Source organism: Lathamus discolor, chromosome 10 (genome assembly GCF_037157495.1).
Source record: "Lathamus discolor isolate bLatDis1 chromosome 10, bLatDis1.hap1, whole genome shotgun sequence".
Lineage (NCBI taxonomy): Eukaryota > Metazoa > Chordata > Aves > Psittaciformes > Psittacidae > Lathamus > Lathamus discolor.
The window spans coordinates 7,677,301-7,697,807 of record NC_088893.1 but is presented as its reverse complement, the minus strand read 5'-3'; the positions used below and the strand labels follow the sequence as shown (position 1 = coordinate 7,697,807).

At 48.7% G+C, this 20,507-nt stretch overlaps 1 protein-coding gene across 4 annotated transcripts in view; it reads right to left on the bottom strand.

Annotated features, from left to right (window-relative positions):
- Nucleotides 1-1,651: 1,651 nt before the first annotated feature.
- The window catches only part of PSD2 (pleckstrin and Sec7 domain containing 2), a 70,766-nt gene continuing 51,910 nt past the window's right edge, over nt 1,652-20,507 (bottom strand). For 2 of the 4 annotated variants that reach the window (XM_065690691.1, XM_065690692.1), the window contains exons 9-16: nt 18,412-18,501; nt 17,656-17,699; nt 14,391-14,581; nt 13,192-13,262; nt 6,886-7,043; nt 5,680-5,824; nt 4,629-4,772; nt 1,652-3,137 (exon numbers count right to left, since the gene is read on the bottom strand). In XM_065690691.1, coding sequence (XP_065546763.1) covers nt 2,931-3,137; nt 4,629-4,772; nt 5,680-5,824; nt 6,886-7,043; nt 13,192-13,262; nt 14,391-14,581; nt 17,656-17,699; nt 18,412-18,501 — 1,050 coding nt within the window. In that variant the 3' untranslated portion in view covers nt 1,652-2,930. Of the gene's footprint in view, nt 3,138-4,628; nt 4,773-5,679; nt 5,825-6,885; nt 7,044-13,191; nt 13,263-14,390; nt 14,582-15,477; nt 17,277-17,655; nt 17,700-18,411; nt 18,502-20,507 lie in introns of those variants that run through there. The other 2 variants (XM_065690695.1, XM_065690693.1) reach the window with 2 other exon arrangements.

The window sequence follows — 20,507 nt, the reverse complement described above, 5'->3', positions numbered from 1 at the left end:
TTCCCGGGGGGGGAACTGCTTTGCTGGCACAGAGGGGGTGATGCAAGCAGGAGAGCAGCATCAGATCCTGGCTTTGGGATTGAAGAGCCTACAAAATGTACCTGTAAAGTGCCTTTGGTGTTGGGTTGCGTCTGGGAGAAGGGGCCTGGCAGGAAGGTCAGGCTGCACCAGCACTACCAGGGCATGCTGTCCAAGCGCCAGCACTGCCTGCTGGAGGGGCTGGCACAGGTGGGGCTGTGCTAGAAAGTGCATTTGGGTACCTCAGTGAGAAAAAGATGCGGCTGCTTAATTCCTCTGAGATGCTGCTCTGCTCTCTGGGTGAATGGCTGAATCCTGCACCTCCAAGGAGGGAAAGAGGGAGAAAGCAAGCCTTTTCTTCCTGGTCACAGTCTGAGGCTTCAGGTTGGTCAAACAAGGCAGTTTGGCTGCTCAGCACATCTCCACGTGCATATGCAACCAGATCAGCACTTGCTCATCAAGGCAAACTGCTGGTTGTCAAAAAGTGCCAGTTCAACCCTCCTAGCTGCCTTGCCAAGGGCTGTTTAGCACTATCTGCCACCCCTTTCCACATCCATTAGGTGATGAGTCTCATGGCTCTGAGACCCTCTCCTAGTGCCCACATGAGCTTTTCCCTGGAGCTTACTCCCAGCTGAGAATGGCTGCCTGGCACCTTCAGCATGAAGAACGGAGCTGCCCTTGGTGGTTTCAAACACACTGGAGATATCACTGCCTGCTGGAGGGGGCAGTCAGAAAGCACAGGCTGAGGTACAAACATATTACCTGGGATTTTGGTGAGGATTTGGCTTTCCCCCAGGTTTTCATGGTGTGAGTCTGGGCCCCAGATGCTTCGTGTGTGTAGCAGCATCTTGGAGATCTTCAGTGAAAGGGATGCCTGTACAGTGCCCGACACAGCAAAGCAAGTGATGCCTCAGAGAAACAGCCATGACACTCAGTTTAGTCCTGGGCTCCTCTGGGAACAGTTCCCAGGACATCTCCAAACACCAGTGCAGATACTGGTGTTTTCCTCCTCCCATAAACCTCTGGGTTGCACGTGGACAGACAGGTGTGGGATGCACCAGGCAGAGGGAAGAGTTACCTGAATGTGTTCCCAAAGCAGCCCATCTGTCCACACTTGCTCCATAGGAGAGCTATCCATCAAGAGCACGAGCAGGTCAGTGCTTTCAGCACCCGGGAGGATGGACAGGCTGGTACTCACTCCTGGAAAGGCACTGTGATTTTCCAGCATTGCCTGTCCATAGGAACCTGATTTCCATGTGGCACTGGTGGAGGTTTGTGTCAGCCCAGCCATTCAGTGCTGTGAAGCCTGGGACCAATCTAGTGCATGGTGGAACTGTACTTCAGACCAGTTCTCTTTACCAACAGATTCAGCTTTATTGTTATTCTTTTTTACATGATTATTAGTGCATCATTTCAAATAAACTATCAAACTGTACAAAGAAACAGAGATAAAAGAAGAGGTGACAAAGCTGGGCAGAGGTTTTTAGTGTCATGAACCATCATGGAAAACAGTAGTCCATAGGCTCTCAAATGTTGAAGGTCCAAATAAACCTTATTTGTTTAAAAAAAAAGCTGCAAAACATAGACCATAAATGACTGTAATTAGCAGCTACAAGATCCTTCAAAACTGGAACTTGATTACTGTGAATGCACCTAGGGGAAAGAAAAGCAATCTGAGATAAAGGACCAAAGCAAACAGTGAAATAAATAAATAAAGTGTGGGAGGACAGTTGTGGTGTGGAAATGTAGAGAAATCACTTCTAGCACAACAGTAAATCATTAGACCACAGACAGCAGAAAGGAACAGAAACACAATTCCCCGCTTAAAAGAGTATAGCATGTGCATCGCAGATGTAGGCAGTACGACAGTGATGGGCAGGTGGAATCACTCCTGCACATGAAGGTTCGGCTGGATTCGAAGCACGGCTCCAGTCGTGTCTCGAACCCCAAGTGGCAGATGCCATGGATGCTAAATAAGCAGCCACTTGGGCAGTCTGTCTGAAGGAGCAGGAATAGGAGAGCGATGTTTCACAGCAAAGCCAGGTGGGATTTCCATTCCAGTAAAAAAAGGAGGGGAAAAAAGGAAAAAGGACACATAGGCTACTGCGTTTCTTAAAACATCTTGGTGGGCTGGTCAGACCCTCCACGGTCTCTTGTGTCTTCCCCAGGCAGCTAGCCTTCACTGGCACACTGAGGTTAAAAACCCACATTAAAGTTTCCTTATATATATATATATATTTATTTATATATATTCATATGTATATATATTTATATATATATATATATATAAAAAAAAAAAAAGGATAAGGTGACAGAGGGCACTTCAGGCCTCTCCTGCCGTGGGCAGATGATGTGCCCGCAGGCTGTGCTAAAGACGCCTCTCGCTTGGTCAGTGAGTGGCTCATGACATCCGTGCTGTCACCCTGCTGACCGGTGCTCCTCTCATGGGAGGGACCTGCTCCCCGCCACACTGTGCCCTTCTCTGGGAGCACTGTTGGTGCCACAGACCAACATCTCGGCTCAGTTTCCTGCACTGCCGAGCACTGTGGACATGAACTGGAGGGGACTCCAGGGAGAGAAGGAGGAGGAGAGAGAGGGCTGGTGGAGAAAAGAGCAACCTGGCCCTTAGAGAACCAGCATATCCATTTGTTGTACAGGCTGTGGTAGGAGGGAAATAAAAGCCACTGGTGCTGTTGGAGATGAGGAAGAGATGGTGTGTCTATGATGCTGAAATGCCAGAGCATTGCCAGAGAGTGTCAACTAAAGCTTCTTTGATTTCTTTCACTAGAGCAATCACCGTGTCATACACGTCTATGGTTTTGCTCATGTAATTTCCTAGGTAAAATTGTGCTCATCAATCTGTTCCAGGAGCAAAGCATCGCCGATTCATCCTGCTGTGCACGCGTTCCTTGTTAAGTGTTCTGCTCTAAAATGTCCTTTTCCACCTTACAGCTGATGGACATGTGCCCTTGGCTCAAGGAAGGGCTGGAATGTGTCTTCCGCAAAGCAATGTCGTCAGCTTCCACCTTAAAGAAACTGGTTTCAATTCTCTCCAGGTCATCTGTCCCGACTTTTATCTTCATGCACAGCAGGTTGATGTATGTCTCATAGCGGCTCTTCTGCAGGGAAAGAGGGTACAGAAAGCCTGGGAACAGGGACAAGCTATGACATATGTGGAAAGCAGATGCAGTGCATGTGCTACTGTAGGAAAACCCATCTTATATCATCAGGATCCCATTATTCACACACAACAAGTACTGTTTAACCACAGCACAATGCCTGGTCTATGAAAAGCCTGCAAAGAGGAATCAACACATCATTGATAGGGTTGAGGAGAAAGTGGAAAATTATGCAAGCCTCTCCAGTTGCTTTTAGGGGTCTTGACTGCCACTCTGATTGTATAAGGTGAGATACTGGTGCCAAAATGAAATTAACAGATCTGCTCCTTCCTTATTTTGGAGTTCCCCTCAATTGATTCAAATGCTCCTGCTTGCCATTGTTTCCATCTAGTGATCCACTTATTACTGATGAGTTGTGTCCCCACTGCTCTTCATAGAGCACACACAAAGGGAGGCATCTCGTCTTTATTCCAATGCAAGATGGAACCTCTTTTCGTAGACTTGTATAACACTCCTCTTTCCCCTAACCTCTCTGAGGCAGTCTATACTCAGTTCTTTGTCTGCACAGAGAAACAAGCATTTCTAGAGCACATCTCACAAGAGAGATGTGATGAATTATGCTCTGGAAGTGCCAGCTTCTCCTTGCAGACTGAAAAGGCAGCTCAGATGGAGACTGCTCTGCAGGCTTTCAAAACAAGATGTCTGTAAAACATGAGACAGCAACAAGCAACTGTTTGAAAGACTGCTACTAAGACAAGGGAACCAGCAGCCAGAAACTGGCTTTGGAGTGTTAGGCTGGGTGTTATACAAAACAGTGGTACAGCCCTGGTATGAAGGAGGTGGAACACTCAGCCTGAGCTAATAGTGGGAATAATCTAAGCTGCTGCTGGAAGTAGGATTAGAGGCTTCCAGAAGTCCCTTCCCACTGACATCTATGTGGCAGGAATCATAACTTCTGCTCAGCTGTCACTGGAACAAAATATCCCATTTCTCCCCCATTTAAGTGCTTCTTAAACATCTCAGAGAGTCTCAGCTTAGCTACATGCATCCTCAAAGGGAGGGCAATCAGCTGTAATGCTGGGTTTGGCTTTATTTACAGAAATGATTGCAGCAAACCAAGATTAATTCTCCCAGGGATTCCCTGAGCTTTTCATTAATGCTGCTGAAAAAGACTGATTCACACTGCGAACTGAACCACTTTCTTACTTGGGACCTGAGGAAATGTCAAGTTTCGCACAGTAAAGGAAGGTTTTCTTTCTCTCACCAGTTTCCCTCTCCTCTGGTTAGAGATGACAGAGGGTAGGAAATATTTGTTATTTCTTTTTTTAGCTTCAGTGCAAAACAGTCAGGTTTGCTGCTGCCCCAAGACATCCATCCAGCTTGTGAGCCCTCATCCTTCTCCCTCCTTTCACATCATCCACTCCGGAGTTCTTAGTTCTCCTCAATCAGTCAAGGTATCATTTATCACAGAAAAGATGAAAGTTCCTTTACCTCAAATATTAGGTAATGTTCTTTGAGTCTGTATTCTTCAGCCTCCTTTGACTTAAGGCTCTTCTCTACAGGATGTAATTTATGCTCTGCTAATTCATCTGCAATCTGCTTCATTTTATTTTCATGAGACCTCAGCTGTTCCTCCTGCCGGGAGAAGCGTGTCAGGTATTAAAACACAGGAGAGCAACACCCAAGCGCACCGCCTGCCTATTGATGTGGGATCTGTCTCTGCAAGGACAGAAGCTCAGCTACCACACTGCAGCCAAAGGTGTGCAGTACATTTGCAAATTTATCTGATAAGGAGCAGCTGAAACACAGGTATTTGAGTGAGATCAAACCTCAGGTGCTGCAAGTGCCAAGAGTGGATTTCTCTGGAGCCTGGGTTTCTTTAGCATCATAAGAATGAATTGCTGTACATTCTTTAACAGCCAGGCAGAACCAGCAGTGTTCCAAGAGCTGCTCATTCTGCTCTTTTGCAGACAAAAGTGGACTGGACTCTGAGAAAGGCAGCATCTGGCCACATCTGGTTTAGCAAATAGGAGCTGTGCCTCTCCCATGACGTTTCAGGCTGTCCTCCCTTTTGCTGGGGACCAGTAACAGTGTGTCCCTACTTTTTGGAGGTGCTAAGGCATATTGGGCTTTCTTTGGACAGTGCAAACAAAAGCTACTCTTTGCATGGCAGATGCCATCCAAAATAAACCAGGGCTATAACCAGCTGTTGGGCTGAGCAGCACCAGCTGCATGAACTCCAGCAACAGAAAGGTGCTGGGATACGATGGGCAAAGAGTAATAAACAGGCAGGAATCAACAGCCATACAGGCATGTGTGTATGCATAGGGCTGCTCTATAGCCATTGCATAGGAAGTATTGGCCAGACACCAGGATTTGTCATGATCTGTCCAAATTGCCCACTTTACTTCCTTGTTCCTGCCCTGAGCACCTGAATCAGGCAGGAGTTGGGGATGCTGCAGACAGGCACAGACTGAGCTGTGTGCTGAAGGGCTGGCTGAGCTCTGGGCACCCTTCCATCACTCGTTCTCTCACACCTTACCTGGCACAGCTTGGTCATGGATGAAGGCAGGAGTGGGCGGCAGAACTTCTTCATGGAGCAGATTGCAGCTGGGAAGGCTGGGGCAGAGAAAATGGCAGCAACAAGGTTGATTCTCAGGATCCAGGAGAGCATTTCTTCCTTACTTCTGTTTATGGAGGAGGGGAGAAGATAGGGGGGTTTTGTAAATGCTCCTGACCCAGCACCAGCCAGCTCAGAACAGCCCCGGAGCTCCGCCTGCTTTCAGAAGTGCCATTGGTAGCCTTGCTTTGAAGGCATTACTGTGCCAGCCTGGGTTGTGAACGGAGGAAAACACTGGCTAATTGGCTCCTCTACAGTGCCCGAATGATTTCAGGGCTCTTGTGGGCTTCTTGAAGCCCTGGGAGGCCTCCCTTCCTCCTCAACTGATTGCATTTCCTGAGGAGCTGGGGAGAGGTAGCATGGTGTCCATGACCAAGGACATCCTGCTCTTTGGAGAGTTAGAGCCACGTAGCAGAGGTCCCACAGAGCAGCGTGGACCCCTCGTTTGTGTCATTTGTGGGACACTGCCCAGGATCCCTCATGAGATGTGTTCAGGCACTGCTCCTCCAGCCCTCAGGTGGGCTTTCACTGCACAAATCCAGATGCCAAGCTTTAGCCCAACTTACAGGCAATGTCACCTACCTCAGTAGCAGACAAAAAGCCCCCATCAGGCAGAAGATAACTCAATCACACTTGACACTCACTAGCAGAGCAACTTTCCTCTGCAATGGACTAAAGAAGAAAAAGATATAGCCTGGCTGGGGGGACTCCTTTAACGAGCTTTAGACAGCTTCCCCATCAAAAGCTGACAAGAGGAACCACCAGCTCCTTAGTTCAGTGCACCATATAGATTTTCTCCCTTCCACAGACTGACAATAGAAGTTAGGTAAGGGGAGTCCTTTACTCGGCCCTTTACATCCCAGCCCATCCTGCTCAGCACAGCTTGGTGACACATGAGAAAGGACCTCCAGGACTGACAAACAAGCTGTCAAGAGCAACAGGTAGAAACTATGACTAAGTTCTTTGCACAACCCTACAGACATCACCTTCATCTCTCCTGCTCAGCACCTTCCTCCCCACAGGTTTGTCCCCTAATGCATGTGTTGATCTGGCCAGGTCGGAGGGAGTCTGGTGGTGGCTGGAGGTCAGGCTGCCCATCCAGGTTCTGTGGGATGAGCTGGTACTTACGGGGCCTGGAAGAGGAAGACTCTCCAGTCAGCTGTCTTCAGCTTGAGCACATTGGACTTCTTGCTGTAGTCAGAGGCTTTGGTGGCTAAGGCGTGGTGCACACGGATGGCGTTTTTCAGATCCACTTCAGAGAGGTCTTTGTCAGGTTTGTATTCATCCTGCAGAGAGGAACGTTAATTGGATAATGACAACACTACCATTTGTGGGCTACTTTAATGAACCTGCCTTTCTCTGTGTGTTATAATCACAGAGTGCCAAGAGCAGGAAAAGAGCTGCTTTGTACCATAACTGCGAGGAGCTGATAATGATAATAATTAACATCTGGCAAATTCTTCTGTCATTAAGTTCGCTGGGAAGATGTGAAGAAGGAGATGAAACTTTTAAATGTAATTATCAATAGTTCTCTCTAACACAGCACATGCCTGAGGCTTTGGGGGAAGGTTTCTGCAGAGCTTCCCACAGTGCAGAGCCCGTATCAGCGACCTGCCCCAGTGCTGCAGCTGTGTGGCAGAGCATCTGGCTTTGGGTCCTGCATCATCTCAGGCAGGTCTGAAGCCAGTGCACCTCTGTGCAGGTTGGGGGACGAGCCTGTCTCGCCCTGCTCATTACAGTGCAAACCTACAAGACTAATTCGCTCTTATGTTTTGCTTCCCTTGACTGTGCTTGGCTGTCAGCACAGGGATGGCTCTGTCCGATGGTGACGGTCTACGTGTCCCAGCCTTTCCTTAGCTTTCAAGCTAGGCTTTGGTCTGTTCTGCAGATCTGTGAAAAGATGTCTTTTTCCCTGTGTCCTGTTGGTACAAATCCAGGGAAAAGTCATGCTACAGTTTCCTGGTTGCAGCCCTGGCCAGTAAGGCTGTTCTCTGGCCAGAAAGGTCTCTCTGCTGCTCTTCAGAGCACCAGGAACCAACGCTCCCTAGCCCATGGATGTGGCTCACCCAGGTTCTTGCTTCTGATGAGAAATAAGTTTCTGAAGCCTTTCCTTCCTTCCTTTTTAGAAGCAATCATCCCAGATGATTGGTGTGGTTGCCATACTGCGTTCACTGGCACCTGATACTTGCCCCTGTGCAAAGAAATGTCATGAGACCCAGAGCCCAGAGATGTCTGGTATGGGCTCCTGGCTCATACAACTGCCTTCTTAAGGGTGAACCCCAAAGAGAAGCCCTGGATTTCCTGCAGAGGAAGGGGTGGCTGCTATAGGCACCCTGCATTCAGGGTGACATCCAGAAGGGCTGCACTGCATGGCAGTAGAGATGACCTTTCCACAGTGGGGATTTCAGGAGCCAGAGGAAAGGGCTATTAACTCTTTAACAAAGAAAACCAAATGCTTTGCCCTATGATGACCTAAAATGTTACCGCACTTGGACAGAAATAGTTGCTGCTCAGGCCTCATGTATTGTAAAGAGATTTCCAATTCTGGATGTTTTTCCAAGGCTGAAGCTCTTTGGATCCAAATAAATCTGGCTGTGATACCCATGATCTCTCATTTCAAGATAAGCTTTCTGAAAATACAAGTGCAAATTGCTAGGCTTAATGGCATGTGACAAGGAGAAACTGCCACCACTGCCAACTGGTTTGACTAATGCAGATCGAATGGTATCATCATGTATTGCCTCTACTGATTTCAGGCTCAGAGACATCAATGTAGATGTAAGAAAAAGCCAAATCTTCTTTTTTCTAACACTTGGCCTAGTAAACCAGCATAAGGCTGAATCAAGCAGGTTTTTCTGCCTTCTGCCTCCCTGCTGGTGGAAACAGGCTGTGTTTGCAGGAGGACATGATGCTGGAGGCTCACTCAGGCACTTAATGCCTGTGCTGCAATAGTCATAATTCTGTGTATGGCTGTTGCTGCTGGGAGACCTCTCTGTGCTCTAAAACAGGTACCCTCCACACACAGCTCCAATGCAGCACAACGCCTCACACACACAGCTGGAGCCTACCACAGAGCTCAGCACTGACACTGTAGTGTAGGCTCCACCATGTAGCCTGTCCCTAGAGAATAATCCCATGCCCTCCAGCAAAGCATGTCAGCTCTGCTCCGAAGCCTCCAGCAGCTTCTCTACATTTTGCTCACTCCCTTTATGGGCTTTGATGTCAGTTTACGTGCATGCACAAACTGCTGCTGAGAAAGAGACATGTCCAAAACCATAACAGTAACTCAGACGCTTTCAGTGAAGGGATTAAATCTCAAACAAACCAATTCATACTAAAACATAGGCAGTATCACATTTGGAGTAACTTCAGGCAATGTCTTGCACACGCTATAGTACCACTAACCTCGCTCTCACCTTTCTCTTGATGCTATTATCCTGCCATAGAATTCCTGGCAAAGAAGTTAATTTGGTATCACAGGAATGTTGAATTTCTCTCTTACATGTCCTGCACTGTTCACACAGATATTTCTCACTAGGAAATGGGCAAGGTATGCTGTGCCACACCACTCCAGTTACGCTTAGCCCCCAGCCCTTGAATGGTGACATGTTTATTTCCCCATAGATGCAACAACTTTCAGGGTCTGTTTTGGTGATATCTTATACAGGAACTGAGCCCAGATGTGGAAGCTTTGTTTCAGAATCCTTCTAAATTAGTCTCATTCTCTTTCAGCTTTTAATGTTGACGGTGTAGACAGACTGCATTCATGTGCCTCTCCTGCCTTCACAAAGGCTTTGCTCAAACAAGCATGACCACCGCCTTGCCTGGGATTAGTTTCTGCCATGGCAGTCCTCCATGGTGTCATCCATTCACTTTTCTCACGCCGGCTCTCCCCTGTTGCCCACTCTTGCAAGTGAGTAGTGGCAGAGCCATAACTAATATGAACTCCCCAGCTTAAAACTTGTTTTGTCGAGAAAATGTGCCATATTTCATGCCTGCCCCCATAGGGAACCTGGATGGGGTGAGAGAGCCCAGTGTGTTGGTCCTGCTGCCCTCTCCTCTGTACTCAGCACTACGCAACACTAGCCCTGGGCAGTGATTGGAATATGCACATGGAATTACAGAGATTTCTCATGCTCTGGCTGGTGACTGGATTTTCCTCCTTTTACTTTTCCTCAGCTCACATCTACCACCTTAAACAAACCATGGAACGAGGAAAACCAACCACTGTGCCCTTTTCAGTCTGGTCATGAAATTGGCTCTCGGAGTAGCACAACCATGTCAAGGGCCTGCCTGCATGGGACAGCATCTGTGGTTCGGGGCTGCAGTGGGAACTCCTTCATGGTTTAGGGCTGGAAGACCTGCACCCTTTCCAGTACTTCCATATAAAAGCACTTCATGCTTTATAGCTCTCCATCATGCCTCTCAATACCCCTCTATGTGTGGTGATTAAGGGTTATTATTATCCCCATTTCACAAAGGTGAAGCAAATTGCCAAAGGCCATGGAGTGAGTCAGTGCCCAGTGCAGATTAGAGCACAGGAGAGGTGCGCCCTGCTCCCTGCATTTCTTCCCCCAGATTGTGCTGCACCCCTTTAGGGGATCAAGCAATTGCTTCAACAGACTATGCTAGAACACGCTAATCCAGCAATTAACACTGGCGAGTCAGTGACATGTGACATCTCCCCATCAGGAGGTTTATGGCTGCTGCCCAAATTGCTTCAAACAAACTTATACCTGTCCACCCACCCACTCTTCTGCCTATTTGATGTCCACCTTTCTTTGCATCTGCCTATTCCTTACTTCTGTACATCTATCACCCTAGGCCCTTCTTCCCTCTCTCTCTTACTCCTATTTCTACTCAACTTGCTCCCCAAAACCAAACTGAGAAGAGCTTCCTATTAAACTTCAGGGAATTTTCTGTTAAAACCTAGATCCTTAGTTTGGTCAGAGCTAAAAACTGGAATAGGCAGAACCTGTGCTCCATGGCATCAAGTGGGTCTGGAAGCAGGTACTTTCTCCTCTATCTTCACATCAGAAAAGCTTTTCACAGTGATTTGTGATAAAGACATGTTCTACTCGTATTTATTTGCAGGCATCTTCCACTGAGAGCTTGGGAGGCTGGCACACTTTTCCTTTCCACATTGTGCAACTCTTGTTTTGCAAACCACCCCACAGGCAAGCAATTGCACTAAGAATCCACAGGGCAGGTGGATTTTTAACATCCTCTTGTGGTGCTGGGAATGCTTGGAAGTGGCAGGGCCAGGACTTTGTCTTCATGGTATCATGATTCTTCCCTGTCTCTGCAAGCCTGATAGACACTGTCTACAGCCCAGCTCAAGGAATCCTTTGAAGGGGGCCATATAGTCTGGCAGCATCTCAAGACTAAGAAACCCCTCTTTGCCCAAATCCTTTGTCCAAACATTCATCAGGTTAATTTTTGTTGTTGTTCCAAATTGTACTTCCTTGGGGCACCCTTGACAATTCTGGTCTCTCTTCTGCTGATTACAGATCAGCCATGGCTGTTATTTATCAGACGGTTTCATAACCCAGCCATATCTCATGTGTTCTGCTTCTTGAGTCCTTGCCCTCAATCAAGAAAGCCCTCAATCTCTTAACCCGAAGGTCATCTAGATAAGAACACCGGTCTTCTAACTGACATGTCAGTCTCATCCTCACTCTCTTTTTAAATATTAAACCTAGTACTGACATAAGGAACTGTGTTAATACAACAGTCTGGATGGTCATGCCCCTAGCCTTGCACAGCAGAGAAAACCCAGCCCCTCTGCCCCATCAGCAACAAGGACACTCAGTGTTGGCTTCATGGCTCTTTCTACTGCTGTCCAAGCAGTCAAGAAAACCTTCAGTAAACTGAAGTAAGCAGCATGGGAAGAAAATCCTGTCCTGAAAGTGTATTTCATTATGAATATACCCCCTCAACAGACTCATCCCAAGAGACATGGGTCTTGGTGAAAAATTCATTTAGTTCTAAATGGTTCCCGTGATTTTGATGAAATTGCATTCCCTCTTCCCCCCACCTAAAAAAAAAACCAAACAAAAAACCAAAAAAACCCACCCTGTCATAAAATTAAATGTTGATGGTAAATCCTTATGGTCAGAATGAGGACCTCTTCGGGGGACTCCATGTAGAGGCTTGTAACAAGAGACTGAGATGTAAGAAGAGTGCTACTGACTTGAAGAACGCCATGCTTTGAGAGATGGAGAAAATCTGGGCTCTCCTGTATGCTGCAGCTTCCCCCAGCTGCAGGAAACAGTGGCAAGGCTGTAAAAACACCACTTGGCTAAGAGCAACCCATACTGTAAATTACAACTGGCTGCTGCCAGACGTCTGTTGGCTTTGTGACATGTGCCATAGGATCTGGCAAGACATGAGAACCACTGGGGTGTGCTATGAGCTCTGAGTCATAATTCCATGCTGCCCTGAGGATCTTTCTGCCTTCCTTATATAATCCAATGTTTGTTTACTCTCATTGCTCTGGAGATAATGCTGCAATGCCTAGGAACATCTACCCACAGGGAGTGCTGTTCCAGCAAGGTGAGTTCAATGGGTTACTGCATAGCACGAGCTACCTACCAAGGTAGTTCAGTCTTAGTTCAGTGGGTTATGCCATGCATGATGAACAGACATTTGGCATCCCTGGCTGGCTCACACTGACATTCAAGTGAGCCCCTATCCAGGCTTCTTGGATTCTCCCACAGAAAAGACTATCCATGGAAATCCTCCTAGCATCCAAGTGTCTCGAAAGGCAGAGACAGGAATGCTATAGCATGCAAGAAAGCTCATCCATACTGACTTTGCCTCCAGTGAGAACCTGAGATTTATACTTGCATTGACTAAAGGCTGCTACAGAATGAACAGAGATGAAGGGAGGGAGAAAGTGTCACTTGGCAACCCATGGATGGACCCAGTTCAGCAAGGTCCTGATGGAGAAGATAAACTTTCAGCATGGTCTATACCAGACTCAGTGAACATGCTCATAATCAGATCTATGCCAGCAAATAAAACAATAGGCAGGATAAGACTGGTCTGATGCTTCGCCTCTTCAGCTTCCTATTGCGTGTCTCACCTTATTTCACCAACTCCCTGTGCCATTTGTTCATTCATCCTCCCCAACAACTCCTACTTGCTGGGACATTTCTGCAGAAATCTTGCTTCAGTGTTCCCTCTTTCACACTTATTGCTGTATTGCCCTCTTCTGAGGCTGTGAATAGTGCCTTTAGCATGAATACCACCACCAAGATGACAGCACCCTCCAGTTCAGTATACAGGTCTCTGGAGGAGCTCTGTAGATGCCCATGCATGCATTAGGACACGGATTCACCTCTACTTGCATCTGTGGGTCTCCTTTTTAGGACAGTCCGACTGCTTTGGAGACAGCATGAAACATCAAATGGGACAGTCCACCACAGTTACCTTTTGTAAATAAAGGACGGTCCCTTTAAGCACAGCATAAAATTTCTTCCAGCCTCTTCTTCCTCTGGGAGCTAAAACAGGAAGAACATTGAATTATACATGTCTGCTTCTGCCAGTGCTGTTTGACCTCCACATTTCAGACAAAACAAAACCTTCTCCTGACCCACCACTGGCATGCACTGATGCCCAGACATTATATACCTCCAAGCTATTGATTATGAGTTACTTGTCTCCAGGGACACATGGTTGAGAGACATGGGCTGGGATACGCAACATTCCAGCAGGAACACAAGCAGGTCAAAAACTGAGATGAGCACAGTGGACATGTGCAGGAAGCCTCTGCTCCTCCAAACCCAGGTCCATATTCCTTGGACTAAGTGCTTGAGGAAAAGAGACATTCCTTGAGCTCTTCTGCTTCAGGTAAGTTAGGCAGATACAGCCTGGACAAGGCAGCTTCTGCTCCACTGACTAAGGAGCATTACCACCAGCTATGTTGATGGACCTGGGGACAGAAAGCTTGCTGGAAGCTGGAAAGGGACAGGAGGGAAGGGGAGCCCTTTACATCACCACAAGACAGCTGATCCTCCAAGCACAGGCCATTAAGAAAGTGGTGGAAGCAAGGAGGTCTTTGGTGGTAATCTCTACTCAAGACTGCAGTGACTGGGCCAATCATATTGTCAGCAAAAGGGGTTATTAAAGGTTTTATTAATCCCTGCTCAGTTCCCAAATGTATTTTCCTTTACCTTTCCTGTCATTCCGTATGCTGTCAGCAGAGCTGTGATGCATCCCACTGCCCAGGCAGCACACAGCAGCTGCTCCCAGCACATGGCAGGATATGAACAGAAACAAAGCTTCAAAAACCAGACCAACACCAAAGCTGGGGTTGAGATGGGCAACTGCTGTGGAACCAGCTTAGAGCATGGGATTCAGGGTTATGCCCCTGAACAGGATGGAAGACTAGGTCTACCTGTGTGGGACAGGCACAGTTAGGTTCTTTGGAAGACTGAGGCCTCCTGAAAACATGTCTACAAATGCCTCGGGAGACCCTCCTGTCCCTGTGCCTTGGCACTCATGGATCTGGGGATCTCTCCTGTGTTCCCCAGGAAGTGGTGAGTTGATGCAGGAGAGCCATGGAAGAGGCTAGGGCAAGGCGCTGCTACTCCCTGGGGCACATCTCCTCCCCTCCCATTAACACGTACTTCTCTTCCCATCCATGTCTGCATGGGTTTTCCGCGTGAGGACACCATGCTTGTAGGTGACTGCATTCAGTGCTTGGGGGATGTCCAGGAAGGGGTTGCTGCTGTCAACAATCCTTGTCACTTTCTTGGCGCTGGCTCCGAATTTGTCATCTACCAGCTCCGAGAGCGACTTCCTCAACTCGTCCTCATCACTTGGAAACAAAGTCAGAGAACAGATTGAGTGGAGGACATGCTGGTTGGGTCACAGTGTGTCCCATCTCATTTGGTTTTAAAGAGCTCTTTATTACAAGTCTGGTCAGCGAAAAAAGAGAGATAGAGGGACTGTAGCACTCAGTGTGCCAATGGTGGTGATCAGGACATAGCTGGGAGGAGTGTGGGTGGCAGGTACCTGTCCCAGTGAGGCTACTCAAAGCAGGTGAGGGAATGAGTGCTTGTCTGAACACCAGGAAACTGCAGATGCACCACTGCTGAGGGTTGCAAGCATCCCACAGGGACGGTCTCATAAAATGAGAGGTCTTTTGCTGAAGATTAGCTGTCACTGGGGTTTCCCAGCCTCTGAGAGGCAGCCCCTGGGGCTTCCTAGATACTGAAGGAGCTTGAGGGATGTCCTCTGCATCTCTGAGGAACAAAAGCCCTGCAGACATTAGGGAGATGGACCATTTGATCAAAACCCCACTAACCCTGGAACGGGTTATGCATCAGCTCCCCATTTGTGTCCTCAGCGTGAGCCAGCAGAGAGCAAGAAATGCTGGTCATTTCCATAAAACCCACTTCTCCTCACGGATATCCTGGTCCTGGACCCTGGGTAGCATGGGCTGAGCAGCTTAGGGAAGTGTCGAGTGACTCCACCACGCCTGTTTGAAATAATATCTACTCTGGTGCTTAGAAACTAGAATCTGTATGGAAAGGGATATTTTCCAGTGTCGCTGGGACACTAAGGAGGGAGAGCAAGCAGGGAATTTCTGCTCTGTGTGATACATGTCAGTGTCTAAATGGTATCTGCAAACTTGGGTTGCAGATTAGACTGGGACCAAACCTCAGCTGAGGGGATGAATCCACTATCTGTGATGAAGAGAAGGATGATTTCTCAGCCCTCAGCACCCACAGGAGCCCTGGTGCTTAGGCAGAACCCAGGCACTCTGCCTGGGTAGGGATTTAGTGCGGCTCAGCTCTTTGAGCTGCACCTGAGGGACCCCTCTGAGCTCAGGCTTTCTGCTGGGATGGTGGCCATATACCTGCCTGTCTGACTGGGTTTTGCAAGGGCATTTCATTCCCTGTGATGACAGGGACAGAAGACAGAAGGAAACCTGTGCAAGGTTACAACTCAGTGCCACGCCTCTGAAAGAAAACCAAGTACCCACATCCAGGAGCATCTGTCCCACAGCAGAGGAGCTGAGTGGTCTCTCATGTTGCATCCTGTCCATCTGCAGCCAAGCAAGACACCCTGCAGCAAGGCAGGTCCCAGGCCAGTGTGGGGTGAATGATGGGGTGGAAGGATACAAGCAGGGTGGGTAGAGGAGGGCAGGAGTGGGGCAGATGCTGCTGAGAGGAGCTGCAGCGCTGCAGCAGGATCCCGAGGTGCTGACACCCCTCGGATGTGCCCAGCCATGCAGCGTGTGCTGGCAGGCGTTGTGTAACCACTGCCTGCATCCAGCGAGCAGATGCACTTCTGCTGAACTCCCCTTACATAAACCATCCCACCAGCACCTTCCGCGGAGCTGCAGAGCTCCCTCTCGTGACCGCGTCCACCAGCCGACCCTGCCGCTGCTGCAGAGCTGGCACCGCTGCTTTCCTCTCGCACAGATGCCACGCAAGATGACATTTCTGAGCTGAAACTGGTGCTATGTCACCTGCTAAGAAACCACTGCCTCCCCGGCGACAATGCTGGCTGTGTCCCTCCCAGAGGAGACACCAGCCCACAGTTATCACTGCTGCCATCAGGGCATGGCTGGCAGTGGAGGCTCCTGCTCTGCAAACCTTGACCCAGGTAGCTGGGGAGGGAGGTAGGATCAAACCACTTTTCTGTCCAGAACAATGAAAAGAGCAGGTGATGGAGCTAATGGCCTACAAGGGCCTGCTCAGTCCCGTGACCCTCTGTAGGCAGAGTGGTCTGAGGTTAAGGAGGAGAGGAGAGGGAAGATGTCCACAGTGTTAGCTTGAACCCCCAAGTCTGTCATGGGCTTTCCCATGGCAGTGGTGGGGAGGCACCTAGGCTGGGAGCACAGTGCACTCCTTTCTGAGGGTCCTGCCCTTTGCTCTAGCAGGGGGTGTGTAGCGGAGCAGGGGAAGCAGGGCTGAGGCAGATGCTGTGTGAACCTCTCATAGAGGCCATCATGCTAGCTGTTCCCAAAGTTATTTCAGGGTAACAGATGATGATATGGAGGAGCAGGCAGTGCATCTCATTGAGTGTGTGGACAACATAAAGTGAGAGGTATGGAGCCACCACCCAGAGGGACAAGAGCCTCACTACATGCAGCACGCCAGCAGGCACAGGGGTGGAGGGGTCCTGCAGAAGGATCGGATGGGGCTGGCTGACTGGGCAACAGCTCTGCAGAAACGGCCCTCAGGCTCCGGGTGAACAGCAGGATGAAGAGGAGCAGTCAGTCGGCTGTGTAACAGCGGCACTGTGAGGAGGCGAAGAGAAGTGATCCTTCTCTACCATGCACTCATCGCGTCTTGACACAGCAAACAGTATTGGGCCTCCAGTACACGAAAGGGCATCAACAAGGCGGAGAGAGTTCAGCTGAGGTTCTCTATCCTTGGGCGATTTCAGGATCAAACTGAACAAAGCCCTTAGCATCCTGGTCTTAATTCAATGTTGACCATATTTCGAGGAGGAAGCTGGACTGGAGATCTCACAAGGTCTCTTCCTGCCTGAGTGATTCGCTAATATCATTTCCAAAAGAAAGTATGTGGAAGAGATGGAAAGTCTCAGTGACCAAAAGAACACCAGATCTCAAGCTCCTTGTGCAAAGACCTCTAAAGCACCTGAAGGGGGACCAGCATTCATAGGTGTAATAGTAAACAAAGAGGGAATTCCCTTCATTTAGATCGTGCCTGTGGACCCTGTGTTCACAGACTGCCACCAGCCACCCTGTCTGCTTTGTGTCTAAGCCATAAATAAACCCAGCCTACCTACAGGAGGGACATCAGTGTTTATAGGCTTGGAAATGTTCTGGGAGCTTCTGGGGCTAAAACCATGACTCAAAACCCATCAGCTACTTTGCAAGACACACTCTCTCTCAAATGCTTAACATATACTTACATGGCCCACTCCAGCTTCTCATTCTTGATGGAGTTATATAGTGTCTGAAACAAAAAACATGGTGTTAGCTCTGTCTCTCATAGAAAACATGTCTGGGTTGTGGGGATCATCTCCTCCACACCCTGTTTGCGTTCTTGGAGAGATACCTTCCTTGCTGAACTGTCCTGGAGAAGTATCCACCAGTGAGCAGCACAACTACTGTCCTGCTAGACCCCTTTTTGTCTGTGTGCCATGCTAGGTACTGGGCTGCACACATCAGCAGCAGAGGGGTCTGACAGCCAGCCCAGCTTAGAGGCTTGTACATGATATTTTGGACTAATTCTGGGTGCTGCATCTAGTCCTGAGTGAATCCTGGCCTACACAAGTATGGTAGAAGACTCCAGGGTATGAGCAGACACCTCCGATGTCTTAAGCTAGGGGAAAGGGACAGAGAAAAGTCTCAGTGCTACATGGTCATATTTGAGGGGGGGTACCTTGTTCTGTGCATGGTCCGGTGCACCACAGAACCACCATAGGGAAGAGGGACCCTGGTATGTTCTAAGGGCAGATATGCCACAAATCTGGATAAAAGACCACCAGGGAACAGATGTCTGATGGCTCACTGCTTGGCATCCATGTGGGTTACATTCTTTTAATGAAACAACAGTGCACTGGAAAATGCTGATTCAAGGGCTCAGTGTCCCAGTGTCCCAGCAGGACTTAGGAGGCACTACAGTAACAATGACAGCATCCAACTGTCTATTTATATCACATTACCTTCAGTAAATCCTTTGCAAAGTCTTTCCCATCATTCAGCCCATCCAGGTTTGCTATGAACTGTTGACACGACATCTTCTTGCCAATGTTCTGTAAGGCAAAGAAGCAGCTCATTAAACTTCTGCAGAGGTGTGACTTTAACCTGAGTGTCTGTTAAAGAGCAGTTATGTATGTAGGGGTGATGTTTGGGTTTGCCCCAAAAGCTCAATGCTGAAAGGTCTGCAACTCTGATTTTCTATTGGGCTCTTTGTTTTATTTGCTAATGCCAGCACCAGACATTTCAAATTACCTCTTTTTTAATGGTGAAGATGAAAAGGATGACAATAACCTCTCCAGCTCTTGCTCCAAACTTTCTAAGTGATCTCACCTTGGTCTCCAGGATAGTCCTGACACAGTCTGTGTCCCAAAACTCAAACCAAACACTCAGACTGCCTTGAAACTGCAATGCCTGATGGATGTCCAAGCCTACATGAGGAATTGTGTGAGCCTGCAGTGTGAGCATCGGAAGAGAGCCAGCATTGGGCAATGTCTTGTCCTTCATAGAAACTACTGATAGCCATTACGAAAAGAGATGATCCAGCTACTGGTACTGTGTGAATTTGAGCGCTGTGGCATGCAAGGGCGATACACATAGAGAACCACAGAATCACAGAATCAGCCAGGTTGGAAAAGACCTTTAAGATCATCAAGTCCAACCATTTCCCAGCACTGCCAAGGCCAACACTAACCCATGACACTGAGGGCCTTGTCTCCATGGTGTGTGAACACTTGCAGGGATGGTGACTCCACTGGAAGAAACTCACAACCTGGAACCCACCCATCACTAATGCCAGGACTATTTGGTGCTGATGCTGCCAGGTCATCTGGCACCCCTGCTATCAGTCTGTGTCATCTGTCTTCCCAAACCCCTGAGCACAGCCAGGGGAGTCACCATCTCAGCCTGCAAGGGCCAAGGGCTGGAGGCAGCCTTTTTCCAAGCCTCTTCCTGAACTCATACCTCTCCAAAGGGCTTTAGCAGAGGTGTGGATGAGTCAGTGGGAATTGTAGGGGAGTCTGATACCACAAAGGAAAGACAGGTGTATCCTTGTCATATGGCAGCCTTTACACCCTGAGGTCCCCAAGGATAGACCCTGTGGTGACAGCACATAGAGCGGACATTGGAGTTAGTGAGGAGAGAGCATGAGCTGTCACCAGCAGTCCTAAGAGGATCCTGACACTGACCGGGCTTTGCAGCAAGGTATTGACAGGATGCCCATCCAGGAGGACCTGGGAGGATGGCCAAGAACAACATAGCCAGGACCCGGCTTAGGGATTCAGTGAGGAAGAAGGACCTCACTGAGTCACTGAAGGGGGTGAAGCTGCAGCAGATCATTTAGGACATGCCAAGATGTGTCCTCTGTGCAAGAAAATAACCTCTCAAAAGAGACTGACACCAGAAGCCCCTGTCCACAAACATGCACAACAGCTCACCTGGAGGCTTCTCCCCAAGAGAAAGCATCAGCAAAGAGTGAGGCCTTGAGATTAGCCCACAGTATGCATATCCCCCCCCCAGTCTGTGTGCAGACACACTCTTTGGCTACACAGGGAGCCAGCACTGCATCTGAGCACCTCTGTCTTATAATTATGCCTCCTGTCAGTGCCAGCTCCAGATGAGCTGGCACCCTTGAGAGAGAAGGGAAAGGAGGAGTAAAGCACTGCTACAAACCTGCAGTGCCTGGGGACATGGTGCAGCAGAAATCAAGACTCAGCTGTCTGTTTTCTCACAGGGGAGCCCCACGGCTGATGCCCGTAACTGCACCCCATAGCTAGAGACTACTGCCAGCTCAGAGAGCTGCAGGGAAACCTGCAGACATGCTGTGTTTTCAGCAGAAGGAAGATAGATTTGTGCACGTGATGGCCAGTAAATAACAGAAAGAAAGCCAGCAGCGCAATGCACATCGAGGAAGGAAGGAGGGTGAGAGAGCAGATACAAAATGCAGTAATGAGCGTCCATGAGGGCAGGAGTTTGGAGGTCAGGTAGGTACATTGCCTGGGACCTTGGGGCACCACATTACTTTGCACAGAGAGAAGGTGACTACTTCTACCCCTGCCTGGAA